The sequence below is a fragment of the Cibotium barometz genome, chromosome 60 (genome assembly GCF_041138505.1).
Source record: "Cibotium barometz isolate CiBa-2024 chromosome 60, ASM4113850v1, whole genome shotgun sequence".
In the NCBI taxonomy this organism is placed as follows: domain Eukaryota; kingdom Viridiplantae; phylum Streptophyta; class Polypodiopsida; order Cyatheales; family Cibotiaceae; genus Cibotium; species Cibotium barometz.
In genome coordinates this window covers 7,498,459-7,516,348 of record NC_141105.1, presented here as the reverse complement: position 1 = coordinate 7,516,348, position 17,890 = coordinate 7,498,459, and the positions used below count along the sequence as shown (strand labels likewise).

Below are 17,890 nucleotides of genomic sequence, written 5' to 3'. Positions count from 1 at the left end.
CCTTCTGCTTAACTTGACGGAAGCTGCATAGCCTCCAAATAATCCGTCAATAAAGCCGGATAGTCTTCGAAGAATTCTTTGTCGAGCCATACCGCTTCATGAGTTCCTCGGTCCTGAAACTTCGTGAGGAACTGTCGTAGTCTTCGGCCTGAGCCATGCTTGAAACGGTGCAGAAGGATCTGTTCTGGAACCATTACCTCTGCTTCATCTATAATGTCTGGTTCCGCTTCGTCTTTGACCTCTGAAGGGGGTGGACCTGCATATGGCTTCAACCAACTGACATGAAATACATCGTGCATAGTCCAACTCGGAGGTAGCTTTAACTGCATAGACACCTCATTAATCTTTTTCCGGATGGGGAATGGTCCGAAGCTCCTGAAAGACAACTTTGGGCATCGCTTGCCCACCTGCTTCAATCTTTGCTTCATAATCCGAAGATATACCCAATCTCCTTCCGAAAACTTCATGTCCCTTCGGTCTTTATTGGCCTGTCGAGTGTAGGCCTCTTGCGCTTTAGCCAATCTGTCTTTGACGGACTCTAGGATCTCCTGGTAAGACTCCGTCACTCTGTTCGCCTCCGGTATTGAAGACGACGTCCTGGTTAACAACGACTGGAAAGGTCTTCCAAACGCTGCCTCATATGGAGTCCTGCCAATAGCTGAAGAAAAAGAGTCATTCAAAACAGCTTGAACTAAAGGCAGAAACGATTCCCACTTACCTTGCTGATCGTGGACATAACACTTCAGCACATCAAAGGCCAACTGGTTGTATATCTCTGTCTGGCCATCTGTCTGTGGGTGGAATGCACTGGAAAAATTCAACTTAGTACCAAAATTATCAAACAATGCCCTCCAAAAATGACTGGTAAACTTGGCATCTCGGTCTGACACTATGGACCTAGGAATCCCACCAATCGGGTACCAATGCCGAATGAATAGCTGGGCAACATCCTCGGCTATCACATTGGCCCTGCAAGGAATAAGCATCACAAATTTGCTGAACCTGTCAACAATAGTCAAACACTGTGTATTACGCTTACTCGGACTGGGAGGCAGATTTGTGACAAAGTCCATCGAAATGTCTTGGAAAGGACCCTCAGGAATTGGTAAAGGCTGTAACAACCCTATCTTCCTTCCACGAGGAGCTTTCACCTTGTGACAAATGTCACAGCGTTGTACATAAGTAAACACATCACGCCTCATCTTTGGCCAATAGTATTGCCGTTCTAATTTCTCCAGAGTCGAATTCATGCCCCTATGACCACCTGTAATGGCGTCATGGGCATCATGGAGAAGAGCTGCCCGGAATGATTTCATGACACACAGTCGGCCTTTGTAGTAAAGCCAACCATCGCGTATCAGAAAATGGCATGGTCCTGTGGCATCCAATGCCTGTTCCCACTGTGTACCGAATTCCTCGGAATCCGCGTACGTGTGCTTCATGTCTTCTAGTCCTGTACCAACAAGGTCAAGTCTAGTGGTCTGAATCGCAGATACTTGTCCCTTCCTGCTCAAAGCATCGGCCACTGGATTGGCCTTTCCTGGAAGGTACTCAATCATTCCACCGAACTGCTGGAATATCTGACTCCAGCGGTGTTGTCGATCACTCCACTGTGCACTTGGCATTGTCTGAATCCAGCGCAATGCCTGATGGTCAGTGCGAACCTCGAAGTCACGGCCATACAAGAAATGTTTCCAATGTTTCAAGGCTTGAATGACTGCTAGGAGTTCACGATCGTAGACTGAGTAATTCTTTTCGGCGGGCAGTAACTTACGAGACATGTAAGCTACTGGATGACCATTCTGTTGCAATACACCGCCAATTGCGATGTTACTCGCATCGGTGATCACCTGAAATGGTTCGTCCCATGAGGCAAGGGCTAGACAAGGCGCTTCTGACAAAGCCACCTTGAGGTTCTGGAATGCCTCCAACGCTCGTGGAGTCATTCGAATCTTTTGCCTCCTTGTTTCCACTCCCTTTAGCAGATCGGTGAGGTCTGCCGAGAGATCAGAAAACTTATCAATGTGGGTGGAATATGCCTGGCATATACCCACAAATGATCTAATGTCATAAGCAGTCTGAGGTACTTCCCAGTTAACAATCTCGGCCACTTTAGCCGGATCAAGTCGAATGCCTTCGGCACTGATTATATATCCCAAGTAATGTACCTGGAACAGATAAAATTCTGACTTCTTTTCATTGACATAGAGCTCGTTGCTTTCCAGCAACCTAAGGACTTTCTCCACATCAACGTCATGCTGCTCAACTGTAGCTGAAAATATGAGTATGTCGTCCAAAAATATGAACACACACACTCCAATCAACTCCCGGAAAATACGCATCATCATGCGGTTAAATGTAGCTGGGGCGTTCGTCAAACCAAATGGCATGACCACAAATTCATAGTGGGCCCGTTCTGTACGGAAAGCTGTCTTGGGGATGTCCCCCTCAACAATCCGAACCTGGTGGTACCCACTCTTTAAATCCAATTTAGAGAACACCTTAGCTCCATTCAGCCTCTCGAGAATATAGTCGATTCGAGGCATCGGGAATCTGCTCTTGATAGTCAGCTTGTTGAGTGCACGATAATCGACACACAACCGAGAAGACCCATCTTTCTTCTTGACAAATAGGATCGGTGCTGCAAATGGCGACACGCTGGGGCGGATGAAGCCAGCTTGCAACAATTCTTGGAGTTGGCGGTCCAACTCCGATTCCATTGCCTTAGAAAGGCGATACGGAAACTTGCTCGGGGGTTCCGAGCCTGGGAGGAGGTCAATCTTGTGATCCTCCGGTCTGGACGGGGGAAGCTGGGGAGGGAGACTGTCCCGAAGAAAAATCTTCTGGAACTTTTCATGGAGAACCGAGTACTTCTCGGAAGCACTGGCCACCGTCTGGGATGTCTGGACGTAAATCATCGCACACTGTGCGCCTTTCCTGACTGCTCGCTTAGCCTGCAAGTGGCTTATGAGCGGAAAGTTTGGAATACCTGGCTCACACTTAATGGTCACAGGGGTGTTTGACACATTCCGATCAATCTGGAACGTGTGCTTGTCCCACTTGACATCAGGAAGAAACTTGTGAAACCACTGGATACCCAAAATTATGTCTGCTCCTACAAGAGGGGCAACCATAAAGTCACGCACAAACTCTATGCCCTGAATGACTAATTTAGCACCTAGAGCTTCATACTTGACGCTCGTAGTCATACCTGTGCTAAAACCCTCAACTTGTTTGTCCACCGGAGTGAGCTCGAAACGGGCACGCCTAGCGGCCTCTTCCGTGATCACATCCTCCGTACTGCCGCTGTCAAACAAGACAACGACTCTCTGGCCACCTATGTAGCCAAAGGACTTGAGCAATTCGTTGCGCTCATACTCCTGGTCATGGGCGCCCTTCTGCTTATCTTCGAGCTCCCGGCTAATAATTGCTCCAACTGAAGCACCGGGGTTTGAAGAACTAGGGGTCGCCGCTGGGGTCTGTGTGGGAGCTGTGCTCACCACGGAAGCTGTGGAGGCGGCGGCGGGCTTTGGAGGCTTCTTCGGACAATCCCGAGAAGTATGTCCTTTTGTGTGACAAAAGTAACATCTACCCTCCTTCCTGTACTGAGCAAGCTCCTCAGCACTCAACTTGCCACCTGTCTTGCCTGCCTCCGCTTTCTGGTCTGGAGTAAGCTTAGACGCATTGTTCGAGTTCTTGGAGCCAGAGGCTCCCGGGCTCTGTCCTGGGGAAGACCCCGTCTGGTTCTGGCTTTTGCCCCCCGAGGTGTTAGCCTTGGGAGAAGCCGGCTGGGAAGTCTTGGGCTTGCCACCATTGTGTTTCATTTCTGCACTCTGCGCAAGCGAGAGTGCGTCCTCAAAGGTGGCTGGTCTAAACATACGCACCTCCCATTGGATGTGCGTGTCCAGGCCATACAAAAACTGCCCTTTCTTGTCCGCATCAGATAAGCCTAATTGTAGACACAAGGTCGAAATTCTATTGGCAAACTGAAGGACTGGTTGCGCATTCTGACGCGCACCCCTGAACTCGTCTTCGAGTCGCTCAAGGTAGTGGGGCGGTAAAAACCGCTGCTTAAGGTCACGGACGAACTCGTCCCACCCATAAGCTGCCATACCTGATCTGGTGTGGGCATGAGCCCACTGAGTCCACCAAGGAATGGCCTCACCTTCCAAATACCAACTGGCTAAGATCACTTTGTCAATATCTGATTTCCTAACTGCGGCAAAGTAAGCTTCAAATTGATGTAACCATGAATACAGAGTAGTGGGATCGAGTTTACCATTATACTTACTGAAGTTCATTTTCTCGGGAAAATGATTCGAGGGCGCCGCCGGTGTCAATCTGGCGTCCAAAGCTCGGAGGTAATGCTCGTGTTCCACTCGTCGCATGGCTTCGTCTTCTCGTTGTCGAATCTCCAATGCCCGTATCTGCCTCTCAAGCAAGGAGCTTGACTGCGGCTGTGACCCCTCGAGAGGGTCCCTGTGACGAGGATCTGGTATCTGGGGTACGGAAGGAGAGGGAGGAGGAGATGGAAAACGCGACGCTGGAGAGCGAGAACGCTCCTCCAGAGCCAAAATCCGCGCCTTCTGCTCGTCCAACTTGGTTGTCTGGTCTGCGATTGCTCGCATCATCTGCTGGAACATGTCTTGTACACTCAAGCCGGGTGCCCGAGCTGGGCTGCCTGGTGCACTCTGGTCCCATGGTTCTGGTTCTCTCTCGTCGCCAAAGCTCGCCATAGCGGGAATATGCAGTTCCTTTCCGGAACGCAATCTGACCATCCACTATCTGTGTGGGAGACTTCCGGAGGCTTCCGGAGGCTAAAAACCAACCGTCCTTCGAGGGACAGGAGTCACTCCGAAAAGGGTAGTCCACCGGCGTCTAGAAACCAACCACACGAGCGAAAAAATTTTCTGGTTTTCTTTGCTGAATCTTCGTCCTTGAAGTAGGCTCTGATACCACTGTAATATGCGGAAGCTTCGGAGAAGGATCGGTACTTCAAAACTCAGAAAACAGCACTCTTTTCGCGACGGAATTAACGCACAAACTGAAAGACGATGTGCAGAAAATAGAGAGAGAAGGGGGAGATGGAGAAGGACACAGTATTGGGTCCCAATTACCCTCTGTAGGGCCCCCACCACGGATGGTGTATTTGCTTTATTAGAATGATGTAAATCTGAAACAAATACAAAGTACTTGACCTTTTCTTGGCTGGAAAACCTGCCCTTGACCTTCAGTCCTTCACCCCTTAGCTTTAGCAAAACCCTTGGCTGTCCTGGCCCTTGAATGCCCACTCTTTAAATCCAATTTAGAGAACACCTTAGCTCCATTCAGCCTCTCGAGAATATAGTCGATTCGAGGCATCGGGAATCTGCTCTTGATAGTCAGCTTGTTGAGTGCACGATAATCGACACACAACCGAGAAGACCCATCTTTCTTCTTGACAAATAGGATCGGTGCTGCAAATGGCGACACACTGGGGCGGATGAAGCCAGCTTGCAACAATTCTTGGAGTTGGCGGTCCAACTCCGATTCCATTGCCTTAGAAAGGCGATACGGAAACTTGCTCGGGGGTTCCGAGCCTGGGAGGAGGTCAATCTTGTGATCCTCCGGTCTGGACGGGGGAAGCTGGGGAGGGAGACTGTCCCGAAGAAAAATCTTCTGGAACTTTTCATGGAGAACCGAGTACTTCTCGGAAGCACTGGCCACCGTCTGGGATGTCTGGACGTAAATCATCGCACACTGTGCGCCTTTCCTGACTGCTCGCTTAGCCTGCAAGTGGCTTATGAGCGGAAAGTTTGGAATACCTGGCTCACACTTAATGGTCACAGGGGTGTTTGACACATTCCGATCAATCTGGAACGTGTGCTTGTCCCACTTGACATCAGGAAGAAACTTGTGAAACCACTGGATACCCAAAATTATGTCTGCTCCTACAAGAGGGGCAACCATAAAGTCACGCACAAACTCTATGCCCTGAATGACTAATTTAGCACCTAGAGCTTCATACTTGACGCTCGTAGTCATACCTGTGCTAAAACCCTCAACTTGTTTGTCCACCGGAGTGAGCTCGAAACGGGCACGCCTAGCGGCCTCTTCCGTGATCACATCCTCCGTACTGCCGCTGTCAAACAAGACAACGACTCTCTGGCCACCTATGTAGCCAAAGGACTTGAGCAATTCGTTGCGCTCATACTCCTGGTCATGGGCGCCCTTCTGCTTATCTTCGAGCTCCCGGCTAATAATTGCTCCAACTGAAGCACCGGGGTTTGAAGAACTAGGGGTCGCCGCTGGGGTCTGTGTGGGAGCTGTGCTCACCACGGAAGCTGTGGAGGCGGCGGCGGGCTTTGGAGGCTTCTTCGGACAATCCCGAGAAGTATGTCCTTTTGTGTGACAAAAGTAACATCTACCCTCCTTCCTGTACTGAGCAAGCTCCTCAGCACTCAACTTGCCACCTGTCTTGCCTGCCTCCGCTTTCTGGTCTGGAGTAAGCTTAGACGCATTGTTCGAGTTCTTGGAGCCAGAGGCTCCCGGGCTCTGTCCTGGGGAAGACCCCGTCTGGTTCTGGCTTTTGCCCCCCGAGGTGTTAGCCTTGGGAGAAGCCGGCTGGGAAGTCTTGGGCTTGCCACCATTGTGTTTCATTTCTGCACTCTGCGCAAGCGAGAGTGCGTCCTCAAAGGTGGCTGGTCTAAACATACGCACCTCCCATTGGATGTGCGTGTCCAGGCCATACAAAAACTGCCCTTTCTTGTCCGCATCAGATAAGCCTAATTGTAGACACAAGGTCGAAATTCTATTGGCAAACTGAAGGACTGGTTGCGCATTCTGACGCGCACCCCTGAACTCGTCTTCGAGTCGCTCAAGGTAGTGGGGCGGTAAAAACCGCTGCTTAAGGTCACGGACGAACTCGTCCCACCCATAAGCTGCCATACCTGATCTGGTGTGGGCATGAGCCCACTGAGTCCACCAAGGAATGGCCTCACCTTCCAAATACCAACTGGCTAAGATCACTTTGTCAATATCTGATTTCCTAACTGCGGCAAAGTAAGCTTCAAATTGATGTAACCATGAATACAGAGTAGTGGGATCGAGTTTACCATTATACTTACTGAAGTTCATTTTCTCGGGAAAATGATTCGAGGGCGCCGCCGGTGTCAATCTGGCGTCCAAAGCTCGGAGGTAATGCTCGTGTTCCACTCGTCGCATGGCTTCGTCTTCTCGTTGTCGAATCTCCAATGCCCGTATCTGCCTCTCAAGCAAGGAGCTTGACTGCGGCTGTGACCCCTCGAGAGGGTCCCTGTGACGAGGATCTGGTATCTGGGGTACGGAAGGAGAGGGAGGAGGAGATGGAAAACGCGACGCTGGAGAGCGAGAACGCTCCTCCAGAGCCAAAATCCGCGCCTTCTGCTCGTCCAACTTGGTTGTCTGGTCTGCGATTGCTCGCATCATCTGCTGGAACATGTCTTGTACACTCAAGCCGGGTGCCCGAGCTGGGCTGCCTGGTGCACTCTGGTCCCATGGTTCTGGTTCTCTCTCGTCGCCAAAGCTCGCCATAGCGGGAATATGCAGTTCCTTTCCGGAACGCAATCTGACCATCCACTATCTGTGTGGGAGACTTCCGGAGGCTTCCGGAGGCTAAAAACCAACCGTCCTTCGAGGGACAGGAGTCACTCCGAAAAGGGTAGTCCACCGGCGTCTAGAAACCAACCACACGAGCGAAAAAATTTTCTGGTTTTCTTTGCTGAATCTTCGTCCTTGAAGTAGGCTCTGATACCACTGTAATATGCGGAAGCTTCGGAGAAGGATCGGTACTTCAAAACTCAGAAAACAGCACTCTTTTCGCGACGGAATTAACGCACAAACTGAAAGACGATGTGCAGAAAATAGAGAGAGAAGGGGGAGATGGAGAAGGACACAGTATTGGGTCCCAATTACCCTCTGTAGGGCCCCCACCACGGATGGTGTATTTGCTTTATTAGAATGATGTAAATCTGAAACAAATACAAAGTACTTGACCTTTTCTTGGCTGGAAAACCTGCCCTTGACCTTCAGTCCTTCACCCCTTAGCTTTAGCAAAACCCTTGGCTGTCCTGGCCCTTGAATGCCCACTCTTTAAATCCAATTTAGAGAACACCTTAGCTCCATTCAGCCTCTCGAGAATATAGTCGATTCGAGGCATCGGGAATCTGCTCTTGATAGTCAGCTTGTTGAGTGCACGATAATCGACACACAACCGAGAAGACCCATCTTTCTTCTTGACAAATAGGATCGGTGCTGCAAATGGCGACACACTGGGGCGGATGAAGCCAGCTTGCAACAATTCTTGGAGTTGGCGGTCCAACTCCGATTCCATTGCCTTAGAAAGGCGATACGGAAACTTGCTCGGGGGTTCCGAGCCTGGGAGGAGGTCAATCTTGTGATCCTCCGGTCTGGACGGGGGAAGCTGGGGAGGGAGACTGTCCCGAAGAAAAATCTTCTGGAACTTTTCATGGAGAACCGAGTACTTCTCGGAAGCACTGGCCACCGTCTGGGATGTCTGGACGTAAATCATCGCACACTGTGCGCCTTTCCTGACTGCTCGCTTAGCCTGCAAGTGGCTTATGAGCGGAAAGTTTGGAATACCTGGCTCACACTTAATGGTCACAGGGGTGTTTGACACATTCCGATCAATCTGGAACGTGTGCTTGTCCCACTTGACATCAGGAAGAAACTTGTGAAACCACTGGATACCCAAAATTATGTCTGCTCCTACAAGAGGGGCAACCATAAAGTCACGCACAAACTCTATGCCCTGAATGACTAATTTAGCACCTAGAGCTTCATACTTGACGCTCGTAGTCATACCTGTGCTAAAACCCTCAACTTGTTTGTCCACCGGAGTGAGCTCGAAACGGGCACGCCTAGCGGCCTCTTCCGTGATCACATCCTCCGTACTGCCGCTGTCAAACAAGACAACGACTCTCTGGCCACCTATGTAGCCAAAGGACTTGAGCAATTCGTTGCGCTCATACTCCTGGTCATGGGCGCCCTTCTGCTTATCTTCGAGCTCCCGGCTAATAATTGCTCCAACTGAAGCACCGGGGTTTGAAGAACTAGGGGTCGCCGCTGGGGTCTGTGTGGGAGCTGTGCTCACCACGGAAGCTGTGGAGGCGGCGGCGGGCTTTGGAGGCTTCTTCGGACAATCCCGAGAAGTATGTCCTTTTGTGTGACAAAAGTAACATCTACCCTCCTTCCTGTACTGAGCAAGCTCCTCAGCACTCAACTTGCCACCTGTCTTGCCTGCCTCCGCTTTCTGGTCTGGAGTAAGCTTAGACGCATTGTTTGAGTTCTTGGAGCCAGAGGCTCCCGGGCTCTGTCCTGGGGAAGACCCCGTCTGGTTCTGGCTTTTGCCCCCCGAGGTGTTAGCCTTGGGAGAAGCCGGCTGGGAAGTCTTGGGCTTGCCACCATTGTGTTTCATTTCTGCACTCTGCGCAAGCGAGAGTGCGTCCTCAAAGGTGGCTGGTCTAAACATACGCACCTCCCATTGGATGTGCGTGTCCAGGCCATACAAAAACTGCCCTTTCTTGTCCGCATCAGATAAGCCTAATTGTAGACACAAGGTCGAAATTCTATTGGCAAACTGAAGGACTGGTTGCGCATTCTGACGCGCACCCCTGAACTCGTCTTCGAGTCGCTCAAGGTAGTGGGGCGGTAAAAACCGCTGCTTAAGGTCACGGACGAACTCGTCCCACCCATAAGCTGCCATACCTGATCTGGTGTGGGCATGAGCCCACTGAGTCCACCAAGGAATGGCCTCACCTTCCAAATACCAACTGGCTAAGATCACTTTGTCAATATCTGATTTCCTAACTGCGGCAAAGTAAGCTTCAAATTGATGTAACCATGAATACAGAGTAGTGGGATCGAGTTTACCATTATACTTACTGAAGTTCATTTTCTCGGGAAAATGATTCGAGGGCGTCGCCGGTGTCAATCTGGCGTCCAAAGCTCGGAGGTAATGCTCGTGTTCCACTCGTCGCATGGCTTCGTCTTCTCGTTGTCGAATCTCCAATGCCCGTATCTGCCTCTCAAGCAAGGAGCTTGACTGCGGCTGTGACCCCTCGAGAGGGTCCCTGTGACGAGGATCTGGTATCTGGGGTACGGAAGGAGAGGGAGGAGGAGATGGAAAACGCGACGCTGGAGAGCGAGAACGCTCCTCCAGAGCCAAAATCCGCGCCTTCTGCTCGTCCAACTTGGTTGTCTGGTCTGCGATTGCTCGCATCATCTGCTGGAACATGTCTTGTACACTCAAGCCGGGTGCCCGAGCTGGGCTGCCTGGTGCACTCTGGTCCCATGGTTCTGGTTCTCTCTCGTCGCCAAAGCTCGCCATAGCGGGAATATGCAGTTCCTTTCCGGAACGCAATCTGACCATCCACTATCTGTGTGGGAGACTTCCGGAGGCTTCCGGAGGCTAAAAACCAACCGTCCTTCGAGGGACAGGAGTCACTCCGAAAAGGGTAGTCCACCGGCGTCTAGAAACCAACCACACGAGCGAAAAAATTTTCTGGTTTTCTTTGCTGAATCTTCGTCCTTGAAGTAGGCTCTGATACCACTGTAATATGCGGAAGCTTCGGAGAAGGATCGGTACTTCAAAACTCAGAAAACAGCACTCTTTTCGCGACGGAATTAACGCACAAACTGAAAGACGATGTGCAGAAAATAGAGAGAGAAGGGGGAGATGGAGAAGGACACAGTATTGGGTCCCAATTACCCTCTGTAGGGCCCCCACCACGGATGGTGTATTTGCTTTATTAGAATGATGTAAATCTGAAACAAATACAAAGTACTTGACCTTTTCTTGGCTGGAAAACCTGCCCTTGACCTTCAGTCCTTCACCCCTTAGCTTTAGCAAAACCCTTGGCTGTCCTGGCCCTTGAATGCTTGGAGCTCTTGGTGAATTGTGAGATGCTATAATGGGATTAAGGGCTGGGCTTTTATACCCTTCAAAGCATCCAGTCGGCTGGCTTTATGAAGCACCCACGACTGAGATTCATCATTAAATGTTTTCACACTTTAATAAAGTGTTTTTCACACTGGTTTAGCCCCTGTCCAGCCTGCGCATAACTCTGGAACAGCCCCTGGCTGCTGGGCATGCTGCGCATAGGTGTGGGGACTGCCCCTACACCTGGCTGCCTACTGTCTAGGGCTTAACCCCTCTGTCGGCTGCCTGTCCAGAGGCTCTGGAGCTGGCCGACTGCCCCTCCAGCCCTTGCCTTGGCTGGTGGGCAAAGTCTTGGGCCCTCCTGGCCCCTTGGGGGTGGTTCTACACCTCCCCCATGCCCATCTAAGTATGCACATGCAAATACCTACACTGGGGTAGCCCTATGGGCTGGCCCCATCTCTACATGCAGACCACATGCCTACAGATGTCTGGCATCCAGTTGCAAACCAGATACACAGCACATCCGACATCATTCCAGAGGGAGACTCACAGCGCGGACTGGCACTGCTTCATGTGCAGGACAATGCACACCTGACCTTGGACTCATGTGCAGGACAATGCACACCTGACCTCGGACGACTGAGATGGATCCCTGGCTGACTCGTCCCGGACTGGGCTCACATGGGACCAGTTCACCATCCCAGGTCCTGCACCTACTGTACAGAATGTCCACGTGGCATCCAAGTGCGGGATGCACGTGACATGCACACCCCTCCCATGTGGCGCCCTATAGCAGGGCAAGCTACTAGGGGTGGTGTAGAGCTATGTAGAGCCTGGGCATCCAGCTTGCATAGGGTATCTATGTCGTAGTCACAAGAATGTTTTGAGGTTTTTGGGATTTTGTTTCGAAAGGTTTCATCCCTTGGCTTAGAAACAAGAAGGTTTCGAAAAGTTATTATTTTTCTAAATTCTAAATATTTAAAAAATTTGTTGAAACTACTAGAAAACATAGTTGATTGGCAATTATTTTAGTGATTAGCAGTTAAGCATTTGTCAATTACATGTGGTGGTGTATACCTGTCAGTATGAAAGTAGGACGGGTAAAGTTAACCCTAGGTATACATATGTGTGTGTGTGTGTGTGTTAGGAGTAAAAGGCCCTAAAACACAGCCCTAACCATAGTCATAAACAAGAATAAATTGAGACTTAAAGCTGAAGTTGTAATATGATTTGATTCAGAATGAAGTCCAACTCAAAAAATTAATACAAAGAGGTTCTGAAACAAATGAATTTGCCAGTAGAGTTAAAATCCAAAAACTTCACTTAGACCAGGAGCCAACAAGAGTGGAAGGGAGGAGTCTGTTACCTGCCACCATCAACACGAAGTCAATTGTTAGTACAATTCACCTCAATGTTGGAAGACAGGTGTCAATAAAACCCCCTTCTTGTTATTGAGGTCACCATCTATTTGGTCCTGCTCTTAGTTAAAAAAGTGTATCAGATTAACGTGGTAAAAAACATCTTATGAACCATTATAGGATGTGTCATGTGATAGTGAGAAGGTGGCAGATTTCAAATAATCAACTAACCGGCTGCAACAAGTACATAAAATCTCCATTGTCAGTAAGATAATACTAGGCAAGGGTTGAATAGTATGTAGGTTCTTTCACACATTAATATGACTATGACTAGGGATCTTACCCACCTAGTTGCTATGAATTAGGCAGAGACAAGCATGCCAAAAAATTACCAAATATTTTTTTGAAAAAACATTATCATAGATATCCACTAAAAGATATCATTCATTTCTTTCAAACCAAGTTATTTGCTGCATAACATCATAGATATCCACTAAAAGATATCATTCATTTCTTTCAAACCAAGTTATTTGCTGCATAACATTATTCCTTCAAAAAATCCCCCAACAATAGGCATAACTCATACTCACCCAATTGGTGTTTCACTACTAGCCAATCTTTTTACCTCAGAAAGTGAGTCAGAGTCAAGTGTATGAATCAGGTAACTCAGTCATAATAAAGCAGCAGATAATGCAGACAAGGAGGGACATAGAGTAAATATTGTAGCCAAATAATAACCCAAGCATACCTATAGATTATCTAGAAGCCTCAAGCTCAATCATTACTTCAGATGCAGGCAATAACAGACCCAAAAGTATGCCATTTCTGCATATTCAGAGTGTCCACTAATCAAGAATACAGCCAAATTAAATTAATGGACCAATACCTACATATTCAAAGCTTGTTATGTCTAAAACCAGATTATGGCAGTGTTCAAAAATCAGCATCTAGGCAATCAGCATAAGATAAACCTCAGTCATAGCAGTCAGACTTATGTGCATTCGTTAACCACCGAAAGGAATCCTTATTAAATTTATAAATAAGGATTAACAAAGCTAATCATTTTTTGACAGAACCAGTCAAGCATAGCATAACAATGTAGTGCAGGCACCTGAAATCCAACGAAGAGGAGAGTTGTACTAGTAGAGAGATATCTCTACCTGGGCCATTGTTTGTAGCAGGGCTCTTGATGTTGAGAGTGGAAGCAGCTGTGTACGTTGGCAGAGAAGGCATTACATTTATATAGTCGAAATGCTGAGCATAAACCCTAGGCGGGAAGGTGGATACGTATCTGATTGTGGCTGTGGCATTGCCAAGAATAGTGCTATGAGCCATGACTGCTCACATGCAAAGTAGGTGAAGAACCCGCCTTAGGAGAATTAGAGTCGGTGAGTAACAGAGTGCCCAAAATAGGTAATTATGTTTTATATAAATCAGGCCAACACGTACAATGACCAAAAAAATAAAGTATTATATGTCTCTTTTTATAAAAAGACTAGGTTTAGCTATTATTCACCCAATAAGGGGATAAAACCAAGTGAGTTGGGTTAAAGGTTGTCAATATCTCATGGTTAGGGTAGGAAGACTATAGTAACTTGATCAGAGAGCCAAGCTAACTTTGCAGAGGGAGCATTAGAGTGTTAAAGTAAGTGAGAAGGGAAGCTTGATCAGCAAGCCAAGCTAACCTTGCAGAGGGAGCATTAGAGTGTTAAAGTAAGTGAGAAGGGAAACCATCAGGGTGATTAGTGACCTCCCTTTAGGGAGATGGGTTGGTACCCAGTAGGGTAAACCAAGAATAAAAAATACGGGTCCCTTTAGGGATGCACCAAGACCCCATTAGGGGGATGAACCTGTCAAGTTAATAATTTGTGTGTGTGTGTGAGAGAGAGAGAGAGAGAGAGAGAGAGAGAGAGAGAGAGATTGTATCGAGAAAAGATCCAAAGGGTCTATGAGATGAGAAAGTGATACATTTAATCCATAAGTAAATTGGATGTTTAAAGAAACATGAAAATACCATTTGCCAAAGGAAAGGGGGCCCGCATGCATACAGTCAAAGAACTATTGGGGGCAAAAGAGAGGTAAAATAGGGTTCATATTTCATGCACAAGTTTCCCTCTTGTTTTTTTGAAAAATTGGGTGAAAGAGGTTTTTTTTAGATTTCAAAACATTTCGTCCAAGTAACATTTCAGGGACAAAACACATTTTTTGTTACTATGATCTATGTGCATAAGCACAAAAAGCAACGTGCCTAGCCCACCACACAACCCAAAAGCCGCCTAACTCGAGCAAAGTTGAGCCTGTAGCTCATACCTGCTTGCACACGTGCAGCCCAGCACAAAGCACTATACGCAGCCAAGAAAAAAAGCACCTCTTAAGCTCCACGCTTTGTAAATGTATAAGCCTTAAGGTAGGTACGATTGTCAATGGAAGGGTTTGGATGACTGCTTATGGGCACAGGTCAGGGCATCACCTTGGGGCCCTAAAGACTTCCTTCATCCTCTTGCTTGTTACAGACGTGTAGTGGGGCATGGCCTGTTACAGTTTTTCTCATGGCGGAGCTTCAGTGGATGACGTCTGAGGGTGCTACTTGTGATTCATAGGCATGAAACACTTGTGACATATTGGATTCATTCTTCTTGGCATGCCCATCTTCCTGCCCCTTATAGGGCTCACATCATTGCCTGATTATCTTTATTTCTACCCAAGGATACTTGCACATATTCAGACACATACGACATGGGCTAGTTAGCCCTGTTAGATGCTGAACGTTTAGGCAGCCCAACAGACACCCACTAGATGCTCCCTGTTAGATGCTGAACGTTTAGGCAGGCTTTCCACCAAGTCATATGGCAAATGCATCTCAGCATGAACTTTGCTCAGATGCCGACCCTGACATCCCTCTAACAAGGGTTAACAGAGCCAATCTGCAGAGACTATCTCCCTAGGAAAGTCTTTGATAGTAGCACATTAATGTCTCCCTAGTTAAGTCTTTGATAGTAGCACATTAATGTTTATACGCAATACTGTGCGGCTCTAATATTAGCTAACTCTTTGGCTTTAACTGTGGTGCATGAATGGTCTTTCGTAATTCAGTGAGGCTTGCTCCTGAGGATGAAGCTTACAGACTGACAGGTTTCTCCCATAATGCGGTGACGCCCGTGGGAACGAGGATTCCGTTACCCGTAAGCCTGCTGCTGGTTGCATTGTTTTTAATTTGAAAGTCAAGTAGCTTAGCAGTCGTGATGTTGTGAAGTAGTCTTCGTTCTTTTTGCCTAACAATGTTTTGTATCGATTTCTAGATCATCTTGTCAGACGCTATTCCAAAGCTTCAACCCCAATTTTTTTGGCTTGGGGGTGGAGAAGTCGACTTAAAGCTTGGGATAAATACTCAGCAGTTCATTAACATGTTCGACCCTTTTATTGCCGAATGCTCATAGGCCATTCTTCAAGGTCACCATGGTCAGGATAATTCTTTGGGGATGCAGTCCTTGATGATTGTATGACTCTAGTACTATTGTTAAGCAAGGATCTCGGGACCATATAGGTAAGAATTATGATTTTTTTTTCAAGTAAGAAACATCAATAGAATCTATGAATGATGCACCTGTACTGTAACCCGGAATGTGCATCATCAAGTTGAGTTCCTAGTTCCTCATGTCTGCCTGCAGAGCGCATGGATTTTTTAACCAAAATGAAGTACCCTTCAAAGTCTCCTTCATATGGAAAATGGCTTTTCCTACCCTTCAAAATCTCCATCATGGTAGTCAAGCTGGAAAATGTTCTTTCCTACCAGATGTTGCACAACCACTCCAGTAATCCAATGCTGTTATTCGAATGATGCATGCTTCAGCAAGATGTATCATTGATTGTTTTTTTTTTTGTTGCTTTGAAAAGGGAGATCGATACCTATGAATGAAATAGCTGAATTGTAATCTGTACTTTATCAATCTTTCTTGCTTTAAGGATAGAGCACAATGCCTGCTGGTTTGCTAATGCACATACATGTGTCGTGCAAAAGGCCTGCCAACCTCGGTAGCTTTGCTCGAGTCTTTTAAAATCATGCAACATCTTCATGTTAATTGTCTCCTATACATGAATCGATGGATTCTTGGTTGTGTTAATCAAGTTTGACCACATAAGTTAATCATTATGTAGCGTAACATGGTTTCACCCACTTGTCATAATGTAAGGCGCTTTGTCATCTTACTCACTTGAATAGGCACTTTGGCCTTATCTTGAGCTTGATGTCAAATATGAAAAGTCTAAGGACTTCGTGTATATACTTGCTTAAGACTAGTAAGAGAGGTTGGATCACTTTCAAGTTTGGTCGACCTAGTGTGAAAACTATTCACTTGTATATGTATCATTTTTGATGTTGAGCAATGGAGAATCATTTCCTCGCAATAGAGTACTTATGACCTCTCTCTATTCTTGCTTGCATGTATGCTATTGGATCTTACTTGCTTGATGGATGTATGCAAGATAGGTTTGTTTATAGATTTTTCTCTTGTATTAGCTTCTTCTTTCCTCGTCTTTTGTGAGAGAGAAGAATCATCGCAAAGGCTTTCTCTTTTTAGCTCTATCTATGTATAGAGAGCCTTTCCTTCATCCTATTGGCAAAGGAGTATTTCGGTGTGATAATGAAGTGAGGATGCAACAAACGTGCTAGTGCACCCACATCGAGGAGTTGCATAACGACTCTAACTCAAGGCTCAATAACACACAATTCATCAAGGCTAAGATAAGCTGTCGACTTAAACATATTTGGTGTCGTTGTCAGGGACTAGCCTAGGATTTAACTTCGTTCTTTTGTCCATTCCAAGCTTATTGGGATTATCCAATATTGCTCGTCATTAAGTAAAAGATTATATTTTAAAAAACCTTGTATTTCAGAGTCTTAGATTTGTGTATGTGCGCATGCGTGCGTGCGTGTTTTTAAAAAAAAAGCTTGTTGCAGTAGGGTTATCTTGGAAGGTTAAAACCTTGGTTTCTTGGCGATTTGCATGATTTTGGAGTCTAAAAGACTTAGATTTCATTGCATTGAATCAAGAAGTAGCTTTAAATTTATAATTATGAGTGGAATTCAATTTGAAAACATAAGCATTAAGTCGTGAATAAGTGAATTTTTATGCATACATGTATGCATTTCATAAATTTACATGTATTTTTGAAATTGGTAGCTTAGAAGCTTGCAAAAAATAAATAAAAAAATACTTAATTACTTCTATAGTTATCATTAATTAGAACTAGGGCTTTTAGCCACTTTTCATCAAGTCCAAAAACTTTTTAAAAAAACTTCAAAACCATTCCAAACCAGCTCTTGAGTTGGGAGACGTAAGTCCACAGTCTTGCGGAAAAAGATGTGAGTCAATACATGTGAGTTTAAAGATATGAGCCGTGAATTTGGACATGTGAATCGTGATTCTAGAGGTGTGATTCTAGAGGCAGGTGTCTAGACCTAATAATTATTACTATCTTAAAGACTTGTAAGGACATATCTACTCTCGTCCTTTGAGAATTTTTATGTTATACAATGCTACAAATTTTAACAAAAATTCTTGTCCTTTGTAATTGTTAAAACATCTTCAATCACTTTATACATACATGGTTTTAC

At 46.7% G+C, this 17,890-nt stretch overlaps 1 protein-coding gene across 1 annotated transcript in view; it reads left to right on the top strand.

The window, feature by feature from the left end:
- The window catches only part of LOC147604928 (YbaK/aminoacyl-tRNA synthetase-associated domain-containing protein), a 35,096-nt gene extending 18,882 nt beyond the window's left edge, over positions 1-16,214 (top strand). The window contains exons 4-5 of the mRNA XM_086794237.1: positions 15,370-15,458; positions 15,576-16,214. Coding sequence (XP_086650363.1) covers positions 15,370-15,458; positions 15,576-15,713 — 227 coding nt within the window. The 3' untranslated portion in view covers positions 15,714-16,214. The remainder of the gene's footprint in view (positions 1-15,369; positions 15,459-15,575) is intronic.
- Positions 16,215-17,890: the final 1,676 nt, after the last annotated feature.